The sequence below is a fragment of the Ochlerotatus camptorhynchus genome, unplaced genomic scaffold (assembly GCF_037179485.1).
Source record: "Ochlerotatus camptorhynchus isolate MF236.1 unplaced genomic scaffold, CSIRO-AGI_Acam_v1.1 ptg000056l, whole genome shotgun sequence".
Lineage (NCBI taxonomy): Eukaryota > Metazoa > Arthropoda > Insecta > Diptera > Culicidae > Ochlerotatus > Ochlerotatus camptorhynchus.
In genome coordinates this window covers 2,025,011-2,049,903 of record NW_027040546.1, presented here as the reverse complement: position 1 = coordinate 2,049,903, position 24,893 = coordinate 2,025,011, and the positions used below count along the sequence as shown (strand labels likewise).

Below are 24,893 nucleotides of genomic sequence, written 5' to 3'. Positions count from 1 at the left end.
CCCTTTGCACCCCTGGAGGTGCGCAGGATCGTTAAGTAAGTAAGTACGGACATGGGGATGTGCCGGGAAGATTCAAGTTCATGTTTTCCGACAAGTTCGCGAAGAAGGCCATGATTTGGCAAGTGATTTGCAGATGTGACCTGAAAACAGTACCATTCGTCACATCCTCGTCGATGACATCCCAAGTTTACATCGAAGAATGCCTGAAAAAGCGTGTATTGCCGTTCATCCGCAAGTATAAAGGCCAAGTCATTTTTTGGCCCGATTTGGCCAGCTGCCACTACTCCAAGGTGGTTCTGGAGTGGTATGCTGCCAACGATGTTTTAACCCAAGCTAATAACTCCTCAGAATTGCCCGGAATTTCGACCAATCAAAAAATCCTGAGCTATTTCAAAGCAGCGACATTGACAAAGCGGCGGGGCAGTCAAGGATATCCAGCAAATGCGGGCAAAATAGAAGAAATGCGCTGATTCCGTGTCCAGCGGTGTGTATCTGGTTTGCCTACAGGAATTAACTCTTCGCCATTGTCATCGACTAAACTGAATTCCTGCGTTGAGAATGAAAATGTGATACTGAAAATGTGGCTCATCGCGATGTGATACTGAGGCTGCATTTATCAAATATTGCCAATGATGTAATTGAGAATGAAGTTTAGGATATGGTTATCAATTATATCGATTTTCATTGCCATTCTTTTGTTTTTGAAAAGTAACTTTTTTATCCTCTAGAACTATAGTTTATTTCATTAAGACTGCAAACTGTCGGTTTTTTTCGGTTAAATCTATAATGAAGAACAAATTGTTTTCAGTTATATTATCCAATTCTGTTGCAACTGTCCAAAAAATGTTCACTCAAGGTACCTTTTCCTCTTCCATTCTTGTTTTGCACAGGAAACACCTATTCTTCAAGCCAGCATAGTATGTCTTGTACGCCATTTCCGGTGTGCCGCACCATGCTTCCAAAACTTTACCTTTTATCATGGCAGTTTTCCAACCGCAGCTACGAAAACATCCATACCGTTCAGTAGTAATGGGCAGCTTTGCAGCTCTAACCAACTTCTCCTTCTGAATCACTCAACTTTTCCCGTTACTCTCGTCCGAAAACTATGACATTACCTAGGCAGTCCCCTCTTGATTGATGGCACCAAATCAGTCAAGTAGATGAACCAAAGTCATCTCGTTGGATGTATGTATATAATACATGGAATGGTCTGGTATCATATTGCACAGTCACCACCTACACACACAATCCCGTCTGAAGAAGGGAAGATGAGATTGATCATCATAGGCTACCTCTTTCGGTCCTTGGGCGGCCCGTGCTCTCTCAGCCTCACACACACACATACCAGAATTAGGGAAAAGTGAGTGTGATCAGTTTACCTAATGAGTATATTATTAACCGGACGGATTATACCCGATGATGATTGAGCAACAAGCGCGTCGTTTGTTTGTGTTTGGATTTGGCTGGTTGAAGGATGGGGACGCCTGACTATGCACCATGAATGATATGATGGATTAAGTCCACATCATTTGTCGGGGCAAGCAATTTTACCTTAACGAGAAACTAATCCCTGTCTGACATGAGTAGTTTATCTTAACTGCCCTCCGTTGCACCAGGAATGAGCTGGCATGAGCAAATTTACAGCCCACTTCAGAAACTTCCATCGGAGAATGGCAAACGACTCGAATTTCGTTAACCGCAAAGAACATACGTGGTTCTACAAATTGGAACTTACCGTCACCCTCCATTTCCGATGGAAACTTTTCTCCGGATACTGGGACAATATAGGACAACTACAGCCAGAACTACAGGCAAGAAACCCCATTTCAGTTGTCTATATGGCACAAAATGAGGCGAGTTGAATGTGGAAAACAAAAAGTGCTCCACAGAAGAACAGAAACTCTTACTTTGCGGAATCAACGTCCGGATTTAGTTCGTCTACTGCACCGGCTGCGATGCCTTTGAAGCTCCGGACACATCAGTCCCAACTTGTTTCATCACCCACTCACGAACTCGGAACTCCAGAACGGGCCACGAGGGAAAAACAACAATGTGTTTCGATTGCGAGACTGTACGATGACTGACTGAGAGGACTTTGGGCGCTAAATGCTCTCCCTTTGAAGAAGGGCTGCTGCTGCTGCAGCGCCACATGGATGAAACTGGCTCATTTTCTGTTTGTGTTTTAATAAAACTTTGTGAAACTTTCCGCACCGCAACCGACCACCAACCTCGGATAGTCCTGTAGGGTGAAAAACGGGAACCTTGCGAGAGCTTAACGGATACAAATGGAAAACCCACAAACACACACGCACACACACACACACACACACACACACATAGAGAAACAGGTTTTATCCTAGATCTCCCCCCAAGCCTTCAAAAGCCTTCGGTTTCCGCTCGCTGCTACGAGAAAAGGAAGAAGCTTTCGAAAAGTAGGATTACGGTTTTTTGAGTGGTGGAATATGCAGCGAAAAACTTGATGGGATGGATGAGTGTTTGTGTGGATGTTTTTCGAGCTGAAATTGAATAGATTGTGGAAATTTTTGACCCGGAAGCGGTGCGTGTGGCGGTAACAGCGGAGAAAATGAACAGAAACAAAAGCGCTTTGTGTGGTTGATTCACGAAACCGGAATAACCCGTGCTCGAGAGAACAAAGAAGCGGTGCGCTCAAGCTGGGCTGTGTGATTGGATTGAATAACAACTGGCTGGGATTAAATTCGATGCTTGTAAGATCGTAACATCCAAGCCGATTTCTACAAAAGCTGTAAATTCCGATAATTGGAGCATTCCAGCAGAACACGGCCGGTCCCATTGCAACTAGGATTGAGCGTTACTTCGTCGTAATCACCCATTTCCGTTGAATCGATCACAACGCATCAATAATATCAATTATCCCACCGTGCACAAATTAATAATACGGCAGTTCCGGTGCATTAGATCATAAGCTACGCAGGTCAAAGCCTTATAGAGCGCATTGTACGAATATTTACACCCATTGTTTTAAAACAAAAGAAGCGCTCCCTAGTGAGTCCATTTTTTCTGTCTTCATCCAAATCTGCAAGCAAAAGTCAAAATCTGGCAAATCAATTAGGCAGATTACTTTAAGAATCTGAATGATTGAAGAGGAATTTTCCAAATCGTTATCCAAGCAGGATAAACTCAGGTAGGGTCCAAACAAGAATCGGAGAGGAATAAGAGTCAAACAAGGTACAAAATCTACAGGTTTATTGAGCACTGAAAAGAGATGCTTAAATTTGTTGTAGCTTAAGGTAGGAGTAACACTTCCTTCAGCAGAAAGCAAATAGATCCGCACGGCAAGGGAGCACGATGCGGAATCTCTCCTCGTTTAATTTTAAGCTACAGTCGGCATAAACAACAAAATTGTTTACAACACTGCTGGTGTATGCAAAATCACATTCACGTTAATAACGTGAGCGCTATACATCGCACAAATGTACATACATTTTCCAAATCGTGAATTAATTAGTGTAGCTTCCCGAGTAGACGAGAATTTCAATAATAGCATATTCTGCTATCAGATCAATAACTGATTTATGCGTATTTTTACACTTGTCTTTCAAAAGCTTTATGAAGGAACGTGGAATTTAGTATAAAAGCAATGTTTAGGAGATAATTATTGGTGTTTTTATGAAGTTAAGCTTGTTTTTAAGCTGAATTCGAGTTCGATGAACAAGAGGTGAGTGTTATGCCTGTTTGTATGTGATCTGTATTGCACTGAGCACATCACTTTTGGAAATTATCTCACGGTATAATGGAAGTAATCAGAACTTACCGTTTGAAAAGACGTTAGTTTTCATCAACAAATTGAACTGGTAGAAGGCTTACCTGCAAAGAAAAAGAAATTACATAAATAGTCAGATTAATGTTATAAATTATTGATGCATGTTAATATATCAAAGTTCATCAGCTATATACAGTAGAGAATTAACATAAGTGGACTTATTAACTGTCGTTTGACGTTTTTCATCGAATGATCACAATTCATTCAAACGGCTACGAAACAAGTTAGTTCGTGATGCAAAGACAAATGACTTGTAAAATCTTTTCGATCCCAAACTACCCGCCCAAGAATTATGGAAAAGTCAATGGGTGTCGATAAAACGAATTTTTCATCGATGAACGACTTTGATTCTGACAAAATCAATGCTAGCTTTGCTAAGAGCTTTAGCAGTTCTAATATATCGAATGAATTTTGTACTGAATGTCGTAATGAACACATTCCTGCGACTGAATTCTTCTTAAATACCGTTAATGAGATTGATGTTATCAATGCAAAGCAACATGTTAAGTCAACCGCTATTGGATTAGATTTACTACCGTCCTTTAGTAATCAAACCAATTTCTCAAATTTTCAGGTTCATCATCTTGATGGACTGAACAATTATAAAATAATTCCTTTAAAAAAGCAATCTTCCAGTCATGCCATTGATAACCCACAGCCAATACGTATTCTTAGTGCTTTATCAAAAGTTTTTGAACGTTTGTTGAAAATCCTATCTGTCAATATGTTGAGCTTAATAAATTTCTCATTAATCTCCAGTCAGGGTATCGACCAAAACACAGCGCAAAAGCAGCAATGATAAAAGTTTTCGACGATTTTGGTATTAAAGGGTGTCCACGATGAAATTGCCACACTATGAAATTGCTCTAACTTTTTAACCGTTGGGTAGAATTTAATGAAAATTTGGGTGGATTTAGTTCATAGTGCATTATTTACATCCTGCAAGTTTTAAAGTCCTGTGATCAAAACTCGCGAAAATGGAGTCGAAAGAACAGCTCGTGCGTGAAAAAATCTTGCGCATTCATCACGAGAACAAGGATCTCTCGCATCGTTCCATCGCTAAAACGTTGGGAATCGCGAATTCCACGGTGTCACGAGTGATTAAGCGGTTCGAGGAACGGTTGACCACCGATTGGAAGCCCAGAAGTGAAGGAAAAAATATTCCGTATAACACCAAAAATCACAACCGCGTAGTTGGGGCCTTCAACCGAAATCCGAACGCCTCCGTTAAGGATGTGGCTAAGAAGCTGCACCTAAGCCGAAGTTTTGTCCAGAAGGCCAAAACTAAGGCTGGGCTTCGAACGTTTAAGGTACAAAAAGCCCCTAATCGCGACGAGAAGCAGAACAAGTCCGCCAAAACCCGTGCCAGGAAGTTGTACCTCAACATGCTGACGAAAGTTGAATGTTGCATCATGGACGACGAAACATATGTGAAGGCCGACTTCAAACAGATCCCCGGCAACCTGTTTTTCACGGCCAAGGATAAGTTCAGCGTTCCGGAGCATGTCCGCACTCAGAAGATGTCCAAATTTGCGAAGAAATTCCTGGTTTGGCAAGCCATCTGCACGTGCGGGAAGCGGAGTGCACCTTTCGTGACCCAGGACACGATGAACGGACAGGTGTGCATAAAAGAGTGCCTCCAGAAGCGGCTGCTTCCTCTCCTGAAGGCCCACAACGTCCCAACAATCTTCTGGCCGGATTTGGCCTCATGCCACTACTCCAAGGACGTGCTGAAGTGGTATGCGGACAATAAGGTCAATTTCGTGCCGAAAATGTTCAACCCTCCCAACACTCCGGAGCTCCGCCCCATCGAGAAGTACTGGGCGATTATGAAGCAGCACCTTCTTGAACGACCTAAGGTAGTGAAGACAGTCGAGGAACTGAAGAAAGTATGGGTTTACATGCAAAAAACGGTTGATTCACAGGTTGTGCAGAATCTTATGGCCGGGGTTAAGGCCAAGGTGCGGGTATTTGCGTATGGACTGTAAATAAAATACGAGTAAAATGGTAAAATGAAGTTTAATAGTTATTTCTCAATCCCTGAAAATTTGATGGCAATCGGATGAAAACTCGAATTTTGCGAATCAATTTTGTGTGTGGCAATTTCATCGTGGACACCCTTTATCTCTGATAATTCCAAGCCTGCTGTGTTGATACTTCTCGATCATTCTAAAGCTTTTGACACTATTTCTCATAAAATCATGAATAGGAAACTTTGATTTAATTTAAATTTTTCGAACCATGCTTCAACATTTGAAAGGTAGAATGCAAACTGTTTACAACAACGATTTGGTTTCTGCCTTCATTCCTATTTCATCGGGACTCTATTTCTATTTTCTATGTACCGTAAGATGTGGTATCTTTGATAATGCGGGTAGCTTTGATATTAGAATTTAATCACTAAACATTGGATCCATTTTGTAGCTTAAAGTATTACCTTTGATAACGTATAGAGTTTTTATAAAGTTTTTTTTTTTTCATATTTCCAGAAATTGTTTTTTTTTTTTATTTCCGCCTGTTTGAAAAGGTACTCATACAATCACGTATCAAATTTATTTCTGATAGAGCCATCACAGAATTAATGCTGTCTTCTTATTGCTTATGATGATTCTGATTAAATATTATTCAAAGTTTCATATTTCTTGAACTTGATTTTTTTATGTTTTACGCATATTTTTTTCAAAATTAATCGAGCATTATCAAAGTACCGTGGAGGCACCATATTCGAAGCGGTTCCTAAATCGACGCACTCAATAATGTTCGAGTATTTTCAATAATTGTTTTTGAAATGTTACTTCTGCATATATTAGTTTCAGTGCTCAAGGGATGATGGTGTAACAAGGTTTAAAAAAATATCTTGTCAAAATCGAGATGCGATCAAAAATAGACGAGTGCGTCATCATTAGGAACGCGTCAAATATGGTGCTGGCACGGCAACCCAAAAACAAAAAAAAAAACAAACTTTGATCACAAGACAAAAAAAAAGTGCAAATGCAATAAATTTCGTTAAAAATATTATTAACGAATTGACTTAGGATCCTCAGTACTTGTTTAAAATAAAATAAAATTTGAAAAACATTTATTGTTGTCAAAAATATTAGGTACGTATAGTACTTCAAAAAACTATCAAAGTTACCCCGTTTTACGCTACATACATGAATTGCCCAGCATACGAAAATATTATAAAGTTCATCCCTTCGCTGATGACGTGCAATTATACATTGATTGTTCAGGAAGTTCCGCATCTGAAATATCTGAGAAAATATATGCAGATCTAGCTTGAGTTTAACATAAACATAGAGAAAACGCATTCAATTTTTATCAGCATTAGCAGCAAAAGAAGTTATGTATTGAAACCCACCTTAATGCTTAACAATCAATTCAATGCTATTGAAAGCGCAAGCAACAAGTCCTGGAGTGACAATTCAACACAATTTCTCCTTTGACAAATTAATTTAGCAACAGTGTGGCAAAGTAAACGCTGGTTTAAGAACACTTACCCTTGCCTGTCCTTTTCTTAGTAGTGACACCAATATTAAATTGTTTAAAAGCTTACTATTTCCTCACTTCATTGCGTTTGACTTTCTATTATCCGACGCTTCGGCATTTGCTCTGTCTAGACTGCGAGTAGCACTTAATTCTTGCCTATTCTATATTTTTCAACTTAAGCCCATTCTCCAGTGTTTCACACTACCGCCATCGGCGTTTCTATTTAATTAATTGGAGTCTTTCAGAAGCAATCGATCGAGGAAGTAAAAACTTTTTGTTAGAGCCGTGATTCAATGGAATTCATCTCCCAACGATTTAAAATTAGAAAGATCTTTCCTAGCATTTAGATGTATTGAATACTTCAACTAAATATAAATGTTTGGTAAACTAATGGAATTGCATTTAATGTAAATTGTCATTAGAATTAATTTATAACAACGAGTTCGAAGTAGACTGCGCTGAAAATCTGACGTGTAGTTTTTTCAGCTGCGTTTTTCCTTCCGTAAATTGAACAATTATGATTTCAAAATACTTCAAAGTATGTGACAAAATGTATTTCCAAGCGTTCAAGAAATAGTCAGTGTCGATTTTCCGTCGGTTGTGTTTTCCCCCTTTATTTGGTTGCTGATCCGGTCAGAGTCTATAGGAGGTCGTTTGCCCAACCTGTTACCAGAGCCAAACTTCAAAGTGCATTTCTTCACAAGCTGCTTATTCATCTCCATCTACGGCTCTTTGTGAGAGAATTGCCTCTGATTCACGCTGACGAGTGGCTTGAACATGTTCACTTGAAGCATCGGAGCTGGTATAGTAATTTTTCTGGAACAGCTGATAAGGAGGAGCTCCACTTGACTATTTGGGTGAGATCGCTCTTTTTTTTATCTTCAAATAATTATGTTTTATAGATCATTACCAACATAGGAGAAAATTCGGTAAGATCCTTGCATTGCATTATTTTATGATTCTTCAATATTGTACAAATATTTACACATTACATACAACTACACATAGTAACTCGGACCGTTTGGTACGGTATGTCCACGCATCCTTCCACCCCTGTAGATTCGAGAAATGTTCCCATTCATTTCCAAGAATCATCTTTGCGGCAAATACAACGCAGTAGACCTGGCCGTATTGATGTTTATATCATATCTCAGATATGCTGTAAACAACAATTAGACAAGAAAAATGATTAGACCTCATCTAACCTAATCATTTTCCAGGATGCTTTCTCGTATTGGCTGCGTTTGTATTAGATTAGATTAGATTAGATTAGAATTAATTTATAACAACTCGAATTAGTCTAGAAATTCTACGCGCAAAACAAATGTAATGATTATGAAAAGATGAATGTATTATGTTACTGAATAGTACTGAATAAATACTAAAAAATAATAATAAAAAGGGTTACCATCGAGTTACCACTGCCTTTGGTCAACAGAACAGTAAAGTTGGCGCATCACACTATCAAACCACTCGACATTTTGGCAATCACCGACCAATGCCGAGGAAAGAGAGAAGACAACTCTCGCGCAACACGAAAAAAGGCCTAACATTGTTGATCTATTCTATTCATCGATTTTCTCTTTCGCGAATAATCCGACTGCAAATGCATTTCGCATTGAGTGTGTTGTTTCAGGCGCAAGCTAACATCATTTTCTGTCGAACCGTGCTGCGAGCTTAAAGAGAAATTCGTTTATGTTGCCGTGGTAAACCAAAGAGATAGTCGATGAAGAGAATCGATCAACGAGTATAGACGCCTTCAAATTTTACACGAGCACTAGTCAATATTAATCATAATCCCTGTGAAGGTTCACTACTTCGAGATAAGCACGGATAATGTACATATTTTATCGCAACGGCCTCTATCAAATGAAATAAGGTCTATAGCTCCAGGCACGCTGTTGGAACCGTTCATCAAGACGTCAGCACCTGCGACACAAGCACCAGAAAGTTGACAGGCATTCATCTAATAATCTTCCATAATTGTTCATTATACATCAATAACAAACTCTACGAAAACTTCGAGTTTCGTTTTCACCAACATACAATTCTACCTTTGCAACCGATGAATATCAAACCGTTGCAAATTGATAGCCACGTCAACATTTCAGAGTTTCAAAAACTCAACTTCAGAAACAGACAGTTCTTGGACGAAGTAAACTTGAAAAACAGGATGGGACTTGCATTGCTCAGCAACGCTATTATCCGCCTGCTTGCGTTCTTGGTCTTTGGCATTATTAAATATCGACAACTAATCAAAGCAGCACATTGTTCGGGACAATCAATACTTATGGAGGGAGCAGTTAAACGCGGTTCCATCTCAGCAACAGGAATTGACAACGCAGTAGCACTTGGCTTATCGACGCATGGAAACACCGGAGCAGCACTGCCGCTCATGGCAAGTCCGTCCCATAGCATTCAGCAAGCCGAGAAAAAGCCGTTTTGAGTTTTCATCGTACCATTGCTTCATATGATATGGGACAACCAGTTTGATTGTTCTTTCAAACTTTTCCAGAACAAAGTCGTTGAGTTCATACAGTTGCAAGTGAAAGCTCGTATATGCTGATGATCTAAAAATCTATGTGGTGGTACGCTGCATCGAGGACTGCTTTCCCCTGCAAAGGTTGCTCAACATGTTCGTTTACTGATGCCGCTCGAACTAGCTTGTCATCAGCGTCGCGAAATGTCATGTGATGACCTTCTATCGGTCCAAAGACCCGATAATTTAAGAATACCACATCGATGATACTGTTCTTAGCAGAGTAGATCAAGTGACGGATCTTGGTGTCGTATTGGACTCGAAGCTTTCCTTTCATTCCCATTATGCGTCGATTATTTCCAAGGCTAATCGCCAACTTGGCTTCATCTCTAAGATTGCCAAGGATTTCACGGATCCACACTGTCTAAAAGCATTGTATTGCTCACTCGGCCGATCCTACAAAATGCTTCAGTTGTATGGACTCCAAACGACGTAACATGGAATCTAAGAATCGAGCGTGTGCAAAAAAAGATTGATACGGCTTGCGCTCAGAAACCTACCGTGGCGTGATTCTTTGAACCTTCCAGCGTATCCCGATAGATGCCGTCTGCTTGACCTCGAAATGCTTGATCGAAGACGTAAGCTACACCGGGCTACGTTTATAGCTAAATTACCAGGAGACTGGCAACCCCATATCAATCCTATACGTTTGACAGTAGGCAAGATCACGGGCCTTATTTAAATACGGCCCGCCTGACGTATACATGAACGAAAGGGACGCAAAATCGTGTTGTAAGCAGAAAGACAAGAGCAGATGAAAGCACCAAAAACATGGCCGCCAGCCAGGCCCCTGTAAATTACTCAACGGAGACGTCGATTGCTCTCATCTTCTGTCACTGCTTGATTTCCGTGCTTCAGGAACGATGTTACGTCAGCAATCCCCGGTGCAACCGAATTTTCATCGTACTCTCTATGGCTACAAGCAGCCTATTTCTAGACTAACATTTGAAAGGGGCGGAAGAGCCAAAATGTAAATAAACCATATTTTGCCTTACATAGAGAGAACAGTTCACAAACTACTTGATAAACACGAAAAAGTAAAAGAAAATATTATTTCAAATCATCAAAAACGTTTCCTTTTACATGGTGTATTTTCTCTATGATACATCTGGTTGTCCGCCTTGCACCAAAACTAAGAATTATATTGTTTTAATATGCAAAATGTACTGATTCTGTTGTAACTAGTCACACCCGCCGATTCATTTGAAATGCATCCGATTTATATTTCTCGCGTAACATTTGAATAGGGCCTATGATCAAAATGTAAACAAACCGATTTTTGATACCATTCTGTAGCACTGGTAATTAGCTACCAGTCGTATAGGAATGTTCCGCATTATCGATAAAAATCATTAAAAATAACTTGATTTTAAAAACGACCGATCCACGAAATTTTTCCAATCATTCATTCTAAAACGGCCTAACCTCGGGCCTAACATATATTTTTTTTCGTTCGATGAGGTTCCATTCATAAGCCTAGCGACGTAGAAGGGCCGATGATTGAAAAAATTTCAAATCAAAGCTAGGCCCTACTGCTTGAGGCAGGGCCGATGATTTATTTGATGTTAAGAAAAGGCTTAGCAAAGGGCCTACAATTTATAATGACAAGCACAACGGCTTAACAAAAAGGGCCTTACCATTTAAAGATTCACAAAAAGGCTTATTACTGTGATATTAAATTTTTATCGATTTTCATGTATTTTTGAAAACGTTTGGCATTTTTTGGATGTTGTGTACTGAGATATAGTTACTATTGTTATTGTGAACAATATAAATGCCTAAAATACTTCAATTTATTTATATAGGAATTAAATACTGGCGGAAAAATTTACAATTCATTTTCTGGATTGTTTACATTTTCGACATAGGCCCTTTTCAAATGTTACGCGAGATTTCACGTGTAAACAACAAACAAAAAGAAGACCAAAAATCTCCGCTCGAAATTCCACGCTCACAAAATTTGCGAACGAAGAACCAGAAAACAAAAAATCCCGAGGGTGTATTTCCTCGGCGTATCACCAGTGTTGGCAGTTCAAAGGGTGGAAGATCCGGGGGGTAACAACATGTAAGAAATTATCAAGGCGTATGTGTTTTCTTCTCAATTTCACGGCAAAAAGAAAACTTTTTTTGCGGTTTTAGTGATGCACGATGATAGATTACACTATTAACTATATTTGACGCCAACAAAATCATTCAGGAAATGGAAAGTCGTGAAATAAGATTAATATTTAGGTCATCAAAATTCGGAAGCGATTTTCTCGATATGGTGATTTTGGAATTCCGACCTTTTCAAATGTTAGTCTAGATTTGTGCAATGGTTCGTATGTTTGTATCCGTCAACTCCGCGTTTGATTTTGGTATGTTCACACCTCAATTTGTGAATAGAGTAAGCAGACTGAACCTTATTTAAGATAACGAATAGTTTATTCATTAAGATAATTTTGTCAGATGATTTAATAATAAATAAATAAATAAATTATGAAAATATGAGTTGTGAACTACAATTTCCATTGAAAAACTCAGTTTTGACGAAAACGTAAATGGGACCGACTTGCGATGAGTGGCAGAGCAGTGTCAGCACTATCACCATCGGACACCTGCGGACAACGTGACAATCGGACCATCGTGACTAGGTGCAAGGTCAGCATAGTTAGAGACCTAGTTTAGAATTAAACTCACTGTATAGTTTGAACAGCCAAACGATGTAGATCGTCTTAGGTTTTGCTTTTGAAAACCCATAATCCTCGAGAAACGATTTAATTTATATATTAGGATAGGAATACTTTGTGTTTAGGTCAAGTAACTGTTTTAAAATTTTCGGCTATTCAACCCAAAATAAGAATCCGCAAAACAAATTTTTTTTAAATATTTTATGGCTGGTTGCATATGAAAAAAGAGGACCTTGATCCAGTGAACAACTTCACCAAAGGCAGCAACTTTCTAGATGGCAAGGATTTCAAGTTATAACATAAACTAGGGAATCACAAATTCAAGCACACTAGCACCGCGTAGTGAGAAAATTTAGAACTTCTGTGTACCAACTATTAGGTCTTGATCCAATGACCAACTTCACCAAAGACAGCAACTTTCTAGATGGCAAGGATTTCAAGTTATAACATAAACTAAGGAATCACAAATTCAAGCACACTAGCACCGCGTAGTGAGAAAATTTAGAACTTCTGTGTACCAACTATTAGGTCTTGATCTTTACTAGCGCCGCGTTATGAGAAAATTTCAAACTTCTGACAACCAACCATTAGGTGTTGATCCACTGAACAACTTCGCCCAAGACTGCAACGTTCTAGATGGCAAGGATTTCAAGTTATAACAAACTAGGGAATCACAAATTCAAGCACACTAGCGCCGCGTAGCCAGAAAAATCCGAACTTCTGGGCACCAACCATTATCCAATGACCAACTTCACCAAAGAAAGCAACTTTCTAGATGGCAAGGATTTTAAGTTATAACATAAACTAGGGAATCACAAATTCAAGTACACTAGCACCGCGTAGTGAGAACATTTAGAACTTCTGTGCACCAACTATTAGGTCTTGATCTACTGAACATTTTTGCCCAAGACAGTAACTTTCTAGGTGGCTAGGATTTCAAGATATAACATAAACTAGGGAATCACAAATTCAAGCACACTAGCGCCGTGTAGTGAGAGATTTCTGAACTTCTGTCCACCAATCATTAGGTATTGATCCAATGACCAACTTCTTCAGAGGCAGCAACTCTATAGATGGCAAGGATTTCAAGATATAACACAAACTTGAAAATCATCAATTCAAGCACACTAGCGCCGCTTAGTCAGTACAAGGATTCTGAACATCTGTTCAACAACCATTAGATCTTGATCCACTGAACAACTTCGCCGAAGACTGCAACTTTCTAGATGGCAAGGACTTCAAGTTATAACATAAACTAGGGAATCACAAATTAAAGCACTCTAGCGCCGCGTAGTGAGAAAATTTCGAACTTCTGTGCACCAGCCATTAGGTCTTGATCTACTGAACAACCTTGCGCAAGACAGTAACCTTCTATATGTTCAGGATTGCGACATATTCCATGTTGGTCCCTATTAAGTCAAATCCCATATGCTACGTGTACTCCAATTACGCGATTCCCTCGTGTAAACGGAATCATTCGAGACCAACGTAAATGGAATTCGTGTAGACCGAGTTCACGTTTTTCGGGGGGGGACTGTACTCGTATAAGCTTCGTGTTGTAGCTTATGAGCTAACGCATCGAAACAAACCTATTATTGATTTGTATTCGGTGAAATCATGGATATTATTGATGATTTCTGCTCGATAGAACGGAAACGGACAATTACAACGAAGTAGCGCTCTACCCTATTTGTTGAAGCTTGAAACTCAAAGTTCCCAAGTCTCTCACTCCAGACCCTGCTCAGAAAAACACATCCCAATCGAAACGATGACGACAATCACCAACACTCTGGCACGCATATTTATGCCCATCCATAAACCATTATGTTTGAACAGATATCACTCATGCAAAGCCGGACACGCATAGCCGAACGAAGCAGAAAACAAAAGCATAATTCCGATAACGAACATGGGAGCCGCGCGGAAAGTTTGCCTCCCAAAACTTATTTGTGTTTTTCGATCGGCATGACATCGAGGAGACACACCCGACCCAACACCAAAACAAAACCGACGAACGGAATCGAATGGCCTAGCCGACTGGAGCGGGGTTGGAGTGGTGCGACATGGAGAGAAATTAAATTTTCGTCATGCTCAGAAATTGACACAAATCCCCAGACGCATTGAAACACGGACTGACTGACACACACACACACACCACCAAGCGAGATACATATGTAGATTGCGCGAGCTTCTGTCTGTGGAATGCAAAATTCGCGTTCGCAATGGAAATGTGCGTTCCCTTCACGTGTGGTGCTCGTTAAGTTTTAATTCATCATAAAAAAGAGAGGAAAGTTCTGCCGACGACGGGGGGCCATCTTCTTTTGAAACTTCTTTTCGCTCAAACTTTAAAGTCGGGTAAGGGGGGAGCTGGTGGAGTTCAAATCCCAAAGGAAATTAATATGAGTTTTTTCTTCGCTTCCAGCCGGATGTGTGTGGGTTTGGGAAAATATGCTGCCGCTTTTTTCCTCTGTGACGCGCTAGGAAAACGTCAAAATCGGTGAAGTGTGAAATAGGTCGTTGAGAATAAGGCCATACAGGGGGCCCATCAGCGACGAAAGACGACGAAAATTGGGGTGAAAATATGACACTTGAGGCTTGGTACGGAGTGCTTGGGGACGCATGACGAGTGTGTTGATTTACTTTGGCAGTTGGGAGATGTGAGTCTGCTTTTGTTTTGACTTGAGTGCTGATCAAGTACCACGCGATATGTGTACTTTGGGAGCACTTTGAAAAGCTCGTCAAACGACATGAGTACCATGGAAACTCCAAGCCGAATTTCACCATGGCAACACAATTCGGCCAAAAGTATCGAATCTCAGTCGGAGGGAGTTCGATGTCGCATATTTCGTGCTCGGACGAACCACGCCCGCAAATCAATAAAAGCCATACCCCATTCCATCGCAATTGGCTTTCTCCAGTATTATTTATTCAATTTCAGCACAAATAATCTATTCCAGCGCGTTCGATCCGTGCGCTTCAACTCTCGATGATGGTACGGGAAGTCATGGAAACTATAGAAACCATGAAGGGAATCCACATTTTCATCATTTTCCGAAGCACGCAGACGAAAATGGAGTGGGAGGCAGAGGCGAACGGCACATGATAAAACATAATTTCCAAACTCATATACATGTACCGTAGCAGCAGCAGCACAAGGTTTCCTCCCTCCGTTTTTATTATATTGCAATTCATTTTTATACATTTCCATATATTAAGCATCAACAGCAGATTTTCGGCTCCAATGTAGTCAGAATCGACAACACCAGCTATAGAAGAACTTGGAACAGGAACGTAGTTAGATGTTCTTCACACAAACTAAGGAGGCGTGCGAAAAGGAGACTCAAACTGGTTAATTTGAATCTTCCGACATGTCAACAACCTGCCTTTTGCAGTGAGTTGTCTGGATCAAATATCTACCTCAATTAACAATATAGGGGAAATGGATGTAATGTCGGCCTAAATGCCCTCAATTTGGACCCATACATAAATTCAGCAATCGACTAAATTTTCAACAGCGACCAAAAATATTAATTAGTACCGTCCTAATGACGCGTTCATCTAGATAAAATTGATAAATTGCAGATTTTTAGCGATGGGCCCAATCTTTGATCCATAGGCCAACATTAGAGCCATTTCCGATTATAGATCAACGATCTCTCTTAACCAATGATTTGACTTGATCAACAACCTGCCTTCATCAAAGTTTTTTTCCATGATGAACTATCTTCACTGTTCAAAAGCCTTAATCAACAATTTTCTCTGATCAATAGCCTACCACGATCAACGACTTGCCCGGATCATCAATATCTAACTTTGTCAACAATTAATTTTAATCAATAATTTTCCTCGATCAGTAAACTACTTTGATCAACTACTAGATCATCAATCCATCTTGATCAATTATCAATATTCATCAGATATATGCCTTGCTCTACAATATTCAACTTGATCAACTTGATTAAGCATTTGACTTGATCAGCATTCGACCGTGATAAGCGAACTTCCTTGATCAATAATGTTCATTTAACAATTTTTCACGATCCAAAGTTTGTCTAGAGGATAGTCCATTTCGCATAAAGACGATCTTCGCAGAAGTTGACAAAGCTTCTCAGAAGTTCCCACAAGTGCAAGAGATCGATAAATGGGAGCTCCGCTTAAAGGGAAAGAGGTGCGTCTCTTAAATATTCGCGCATTGATTATTGAAAGATCTCCAGCTGATCAAACCATTCTGGTTATTTGTTGAAATGAAGACTCAATCATGTTAATCAAGATGGAAATCTTCAGTTGTTCAAACATTCAAATGGCATTATGGGATAAAAATAAACGTTTGATTTAAAATATGTACTCACCAAAATGGGTGTTTTTTGGAATCAGGGTAATGGCTAGAGGCCGGAAATTGATATCCAACGCAATTTTGAAATCTAAAGATGACGGCTTCCAGTTTTACCAAAAGTATGAAAAACTGTCAAGCCTTGTTAAGCCTTTTTCGCGTGAACCGAATACGCTGACGCAAACTAACAACACCATCGGGCAGAGGAAATTCTCCCCTTCCCGATAGTGCTCTTGGTTTTCGTGGGCGTACTTCGGTTCTCGTGAAAAAGACCTAGCAAATTATTTACCAAAGTTGATAGGCTCTTTTCAAATGTTACGCGAGCATTATTCGTGTGTTCATTTTTAGTTACAGGGCCCCGCTGCTGTGTCAAAAAAAATTCAGTAGATGAACAAAAGTTCACCCGTGCACAGGTCTATATTAGAAATACTCAGAGGGAGAGATGGGCGGAGAGAATGTTTTGAGCCAAATGAACTGTCATAATCTGAGCCAATCGAACATTCCAATTAGAATTTTTCTTATTCTTACTAGAATAAATTTGAGAGTATTGCAATCGAACAGAAATTCAATCACCTTTATGTTTTGTGTGCTTCTCAAATTCAACTAGTTTTTGGAATCAAAAACAATATTCTAACTCTATTGATTAATTGATCTTCGCCGGTTAACGAATGGCACCAAGAAATGTGCAAAATATTGCGATCCAATCAATTATTATTTTGTACCTAAATCGAATCAAAAATACAAGTCATGTGAAACGTTAGCTTCTAGCAAGGGTTGCAAGATAATTTAGGAACAAAGCCCTGCTGCCGAATTGTATTTTGTTTTCTCCGCCTATCTCTCCCTCTGAGTATTAATAGTCTATATGGGTATTTTTGGAATTGGGGTACTTCCAGTGTAAGAGCAAGTGGTTATACTGTCAAATGCCCATCACCCTGTGCTTTTATCAGAGAGCGTAAGGGCGTCGCCGTGTCAAATTGGTCGTGACACATTGCGAGTATGAGAAAGTTTTTTTTCTTTATTACCGTGATTTTTAGCCGTTGGCTAGTTCATCACGTTATATAGCAGATGGTCAGGCTAGATCCTGCCTAAAAACATAGGCTTCAATTTGACATTAACGTGATGTATAACTGGCTCTGATTTCCCAACGAATGAGACATCGGGGCCGTGGTGAAGACTGGGTGTGCGAACAAGGTAGAGCTCCACCGTAGGAGACAGCCCAAGTAACAATTTTGGTTTTATAAGGGTTCTGTAGACCATGATTTAGAGCTTGACGTCTAGGAGGGGTACGTTCTTGGTGTAGCGGGGACGGGATGCACCAGATCCCACCAGTCTGTCCGCAGCCTCGTTTCCGGGATCACCGCAGTGTCCGGGGATCCACGTAAAGACGGTTGAAGGTGGGGCGTACCGTTTAATGGCTTGTATCCAGGGGTGGCTCGAGGCTTCGGCTTTCAGCGCTTTGATGACGCTGTGTGAGGATCGGTTGATCTGCCGGAGTGATGGCTGCGTCTAGAATAGACTAGGCTTCAGCGGAAAAGACGGAACACTCCTCCGGTAGACTTTGACTCGTTGTAGTGTTCGGTCTTGCCACTCCGAGTCAAAGTCCAGCCCGCGACCGCGATCCGTCCGAAAAACGATGAACGTGCCAGAGATCAACTGACCCGAGAAACTCTGCAACAGAACGTTTCAAAGCTACAGAGCTATCTCCGGCTTTGGAATTCACTCTTAATCCGCGTATCTTTTTTGACGACGCTTGATCACCAACTCTTCTTGAAACTAATCCTGGTCATATTTCAGAATTTCTGTATTTCTTTCTTTTTGCAGTTTCTATATAACACCATCGCATACTAATTTTAACATTGATTCAATAATGCAGGGAGTGCACATTGCAAGTGCTCGGTGGAGCTAACGAAGAGTAACATTGGACGCGAGTTTCCTCGCAGAAGATCATGGGAATACAATAAGGTAAGGAGAAAACAGAAGAGAACGAAGTAAACGGCGGCGTTCGTTGCGAGCTGTGTGATGAAGACGAAGGCGTTTGGCGGAGGTCAACAAACAAAAGCTAAAGGTTAAAGTCCGGAAAAGTTAATGATCGCAGTCACGCAGACCAGTTTTGGTGAGATCATTCCATTTTTATCTAATAAATTAGGAATTTTGGGAACGTTGGAGGCATTTGGTGAGATCCTTAAATTATACTATATTATATAAACCATTCGTTACATCAAATATGATTGTTAAATTTCACTCTTAAATAACTCGGAGCGTTTGGTACGGAATGTACTCCACGGATCCTTCCACGCCTGTAGATTCCCGAAATGCATCGCTGATTAAATATATTTATTTAAACTCGAATCATTTCACAGAATCATCTTTGCGGCAAATGCAACGCAGATCTAAGATTGGGTCCATCGCTAAAAATCAGCTATTTATCAATTTTATCTAGATGAACGCGTCATTGGGACGGTACTAATCGATATTTTTGGTCGCTATTAAAAATTTAGTCGATTGCTGAATTCATGTATGGGCCCAAATTAGGGGCATGTAGGTTGACAGCACATACATTTCCTCTATCTCAGATATGCTACAAACATCAATGTTGACAAGAAAAATGATTAGGCGTTATTATAACCTAATCATTTTCCAGGTTGCTTTCTCGTACTGGCTACGTTTGTATTTGATTAGATTATACTGTCAAATACCCATCAATATGGGTATTTTTTTATTCGGTGTGATGTCAAGAGGCTGGAAATCGATATCCGACGCCATTTTGAAATCCAAGATGGTGGCTTCCGATTTCAGAAAAGCTTCAAATACTTAACAATATGGGTTTTTTGTTTCGGAACGAGGACGAAGCGCAGATGCTGAATATCGATATCTAACGTAATTTTGGAATCCAAGATAGCGGACATCAGAGTTTCAGTTAATCAGGATGACGTCTAGAGCACAGAAATCGATGACCGACGCCATTTTGAAATCCAAGATAGCGGCTTCCGCTTTTATAAACAGTGTGAAATACTGTCAAATACCCATCAACATGAATATTTTCGACATCGGGATGACGTCTAGAGGCTGTCAATTGAAATCCGACGCCAGTTTTAAATCCAAACTGGCGACTTCCGGTTGCATAAATCGTGAGAAATACTGTAAAATACCAATAAATATGGTTATTTTTGGAATCAGAGTGATATCAAGAGGCCGGAAATTGATAGCTGACGCCATTTTGAAATCCAAGATAGGGACTTCTGGTTTCATGAATACTGTCAAATGCCCATCAATATGGTTATTCTTTTGAATCGGGGTAATGTCTAGAGGCACCATTTCAAAATCAAAGATGGTGACTTTCGGTTACATAAAATATGGGAAATACCGTTAAACACCCATTAATATAGGTATTTTTGGAATCGCTGTGATGTCTAGATGCCGGAAATTGATATCCTACGCCATTTTGAAATCCTAGATGGCGTTTTCCGATTTAAGAAAAGCGTCAAATTCTTAACAATATGGGTATTTATGGGACGGGGATGAAGCGTAGATGCTGAAAATCTATATCAGACGCTATTTTTTAATCCAAGATAGCGGACATCGGGTTTCAGAAAAAAATGTCGAATACCTCACAATATTGGTATTTTTTGGATTCGCGATGACGTCTAGAGCCCAGAAATAAATGAACGACGCCATTTTAAAATCCAAGATAGCCGCCATTTTAAAATCCAAGATAGTGTTCGTAAATAGTGTGAAATACTGTCAAAAACCCATCAACATGAGTATTTTTGAAATCGGGGTGACATCTAGAGGTTGGCAATTGAAATCCGACGCAATTTTTAAATCCAAGATGGCGACTTCTGGTTGCATAAATAGTGAGAAATAAATATAATTATTTTTGGAACCAGCGTGACGTCTGCAGTTCGGAAATTGATATCCGACGCCATTTATAAATCCAAGATGGCGACTTCCGGTTTCATAAAAAGTGGGAATGGCTGTCAAATACCAAACAATATGGGTATTTTTGGATTCGGGGTAATGTATAGAGACCAGGAATTAATATCCGATCAAGGCGTGAGACAGGTTTACTCTGAGTTGCTTTTTTGTCTAGGAGCACGCAATAACCTTTAACTCCAACGCAGGCAACGGCTGTTATTAAATTAATTCCATTAACTAATGCTTAAATTGCATGAATTACACAATGCAGAACATTAACTACTTATTAACTCAATTAATTACAGTTGAAATTTCGCAATTAAAGTACATTAATTACATTTTCAATACTTTTAATTACATTAATTATGGATAGATAATTTTAATTACCGTCAGTACTACTTCAAAACGCATTAATAACTTTAAGTACTTTTGATTGCATTTTAACTTCAACGCACCGGTTTTTTGTATTGAGTTTCAGCGAGTTACTCGAGTAACTCAATGTACCTCAAATTTCATGGAATGAGAACGACCCAAATTGGAGTTTAGTTCACTCATAATCGCCAAAAGTGCAGGAACTCAGTGATGAGTAAATTTGTCTAATGGTTTTCTGTGGAAAACCTAAAAAATCTGCCGGAAAATGAGGAAATTGACGAAAATTTTATTCAGTCTCGGAGTAGTACCAATAGACTGAGTTAATGCAATCTTTACTTTTCTCAAATTCGGAAATTTTTCCCTAAAAAATCCTGGGAAAACATGAGACAAATTTTACTCATCGCTGAGTTCCTGCACTTTTGGCGATTATGAGTGAACTAAACTCAAATTTAGGTCGTTCTTTTTTTCTTTTTTTTTTTCCTTCGGTTTGTTTTTATCCGTCGATCTTGTTTTCCGTGCTGAGCACCAATGCTACCGACGTGCCAGGAAGGCAGCTCCCACACCTAGACCCTACCTATCGACCCATCAACTCATGAACCGGGGACCAACGGCTTTACTTCCCATCCGAAGGAAGGCGTGATCAGAGATGTTATGCCTCAGAACATCCCGGCGGCGCCGACTGGGATTGAACCCAGGCCTGCTGGGGTGAGAGGTAATCACGCTTACCACTACACCACCGGCGCCGTTAGGTCGTTCTCAATCGCCGTGTAGATATTTTCTCTGCTTACTCCGCTTACTACCTTTAGGAATATGCTTCTCATATTTAACGTCCGTTTTGTTTGTAAACAAAGCAAGTCCAAAGATATCCAGAGGCTTTCGAATAGCTTAAATATTATGGAAGAACCTGTGCCGGTGCCTACTTACTACCAGCAAGCACTTACAGCTCTAGCCAGCTTTCAGCAGTTGTTCTTCCTCCTCAGCAGCCAGTCCCAATTGTCACTTCAAAGGATCATCGCAGATCAAACTTCTTCTAAACATCTGGAATTCAACCTATAATGCAACGATCCCATTAGCACGAATGATCCAGTAGTCGTAACAGCATTAGCACGAATTACCAATGAAAATGGTAATAACTAACTCCGATCCCCTTATCGTTAGCACCATGTAAGTTAGCTATTGCGTGAAGATTCCATCACAGCACATCCAGTGAAATCCGCCGCTAGAGTTTCTGATTTGGAAAACATCTGCCCGGTGGGGCAACAACCGATTAACACCAAATTCCAGGTGCGACGGCAACGCTACCCGCCATTACCCCCGCGGAATATTCAGCCAGAGCAGCGGCCGTCATTTCCGAAGCCGTAGAGGAGGAAGACGTTGAAGTAACCGCTACCAATGTTTCCGGTGAGTGCGATCCTCGTCCGGACTTCAAACCCATCAATGATCAACCGGACGAAATCAAAGTGAAAACCGGTCAGGAAGACGAAGAACAAATCAAGCTGACAGATTATCTTCGTTGTAGTATAGTATAGCATCGTCATGAGAGGTGATCAAGTTCACAAGATCGCTACCAATCACTCGATATCGTCAGCGCTGTTCATAAACAGATGGAGACGAACAATAAATTCTACACCTGGGCCGCTATGGACTTAGCCAACGAGAAACCGAAGAACACGCCGCAGCAAAATCACAGAAACGGGACCGGATGGATGTCCACCGTCAGTAGAACGGCACAGTGGTAATTCAGAGCTCGGTTCGCAGTTTCATCCAGTTGCAGTTTATCAAGCCATTGGAACGGGATTGCTTCGACAAGTATTGTAATACGTGCAGAGTACGTAATTTGCTGGATTTAGAGTATTTGGCCAGGCAGATCGAGTTTTTCCACCATATCAAGCCAGACAAGAATTCACCGTAAGGTAGCTAGGCAGCAATAGGTTCCGTTCACGTTCACAGTTGATAAGGATTGAGCAAAGGTTATTAAGCAGAGATGAAATCCAAGACGGCCACTTCTGGCGTCAGAAAAAGTGGGAATACTGTCAAATATCCATCGCTATGGGTATTTCTGAAATCCCAGTGACGTCTAGAGGCCAGAAACCGATGTCCGACGCTATTTTAAATTTAAGATAGCGGGTTTAGTACAGAAAAAGTGTAAACATGTATAATACCCTTCAATGTGGGTACTTTTTTCAATCGGGGAGACGTCTAGACACCGGATACCGATATTCGACGCCACCTTGAAATGCAAGATGGCAGCTTCTGATTTGAGAAGAAATGTCAAATATCTTACAAACGGCCGTGCGTCCCCATTTTGAAAATACCCATGTTGTAGGGTATTTGACAGTTTTCTGATACACGATGGCCGCCATCTTGGATTCCAATTCCCGTATTGATGGGTATTTGTAAGTCTTTTCCACTTTTTCTGAAATAGGAAGCCGCCTTGGACACCAAAATGGCGTCGGAAATCGATTTACATACAATACAATATGCTTCAGAATCTGGCTGAAAATAACATATTTTGTAAATTTTAGGATGCTGATTCCGTTTTAAAATTATCCGGGTAAGGATAGGGATATTATTTTAAGAGCAACGTTCTCGCTGGCTGGAAGATTTATTCGAAGATTAAGATCGTTTGTTGAGAGATTGGGAAATCCCGCTTGTTGCTACTTTCATTCGACGATATTTTTATATTGTGTTTGGCAAGATACTTTCTCAAACTGGGGGTGATGCCATTTTTTCTTTGTTTATAGGCCGTACGACTGCGCCCCTTGATTTAATGCACGGCGGCTCTTTATTCAGGATTCGCTCCTCAAGCCGCTGCCATAAAATACTATCTAAAGTGCACACCTGTGTAGAATTTTCATTGCAATACTACTATAAACATTTGCAAATTTCACGAACACCATTAAGCCTGTTGGCCTGGACCTTATATAAAGGACATTGCGGTCATCGCCGCCGTGGTCTATTGGGGGCTGTGATTGCATTGGGCCAACTTAAGACTGATCTTATTCGCCTTATTCGTGATGGAACTTTTCCACATGCTTGAAGGAGGCAGTGTGTGACCGAACTGTCAAATGATTTTGACATTCAGTTTTACATTTTACAGGCATAATATTAACAGTGTAATAGTTGGATTTTCCCTGACGGCAGCTCTATTCATGTTTCCTGCGGGTCGTAAGTGTCGTTTGTCTCTTTGCTTTACGTCATCTTTGGTATAAAGCTAGCCAACTCGTTTCCTGCCTTTTGGAAGAAAGGTGATCGTAATCACTTCAAATCCGAAAGTAGTGAACCCCACACATCCAATGGATTTTGGAACAATCACCGTCCTTTGAGCCATCTTCAAAGTCCTGGTGAAGCTTTTGTTGCATCAACTCGTCTAATACATTGACTATTCTGACCCTCAGCTGCTAGCAAAGGAATCAATCTGGGTGTAGTGCTGAGTTTTGTCATTGTCATAAAAAGATTTCACGCGATTTTGAAAAAAATATTGTTGTTATTGCCACTGAAAGAATTGACTCTCATATAAATATTTTTCAAAATCTCATTCATTTTTTGTCAGTGATAAACATTCACCTGGTAACGAAATGTGTAATTTTGTTTTGTCAATATCATCGTGTTCTCGAAATCTCGACCATATTTTGCAGTAACGTGATTGCAGCTGAAATAAATTACATAGAAGTAACCACGACTGTTTTGCGACGAGTGTCCTACTAAGAATGCCATCTACAGTAGCTTCAGAGATAAACGGAACCATTTGTCACATCCTCGACGATGACATCCCAA

General features: G+C 40.2%; 1 protein-coding gene across 1 annotated transcript in view; it reads left to right on the top strand.

The window, feature by feature from the left end:
• The window catches only part of LOC135717460 (histone-lysine N-methyltransferase SETD1B-like), a 41,982-nt gene extending 19,337 nt beyond the window's left edge, over window positions 1-22,645 (top strand). Inside the window, exons 2-3 of the mRNA XM_065239548.1 lie at window positions 22,275-22,280; window positions 22,401-22,645. Coding sequence (XP_065095620.1) covers window positions 22,275-22,280; window positions 22,401-22,645 — 251 coding nt within the window. The remainder of the gene's footprint in view (window positions 1-22,274; window positions 22,281-22,400) is intronic.
• The last annotated feature ends 2,248 nt before the right edge of the window (window positions 22,646-24,893 follow it).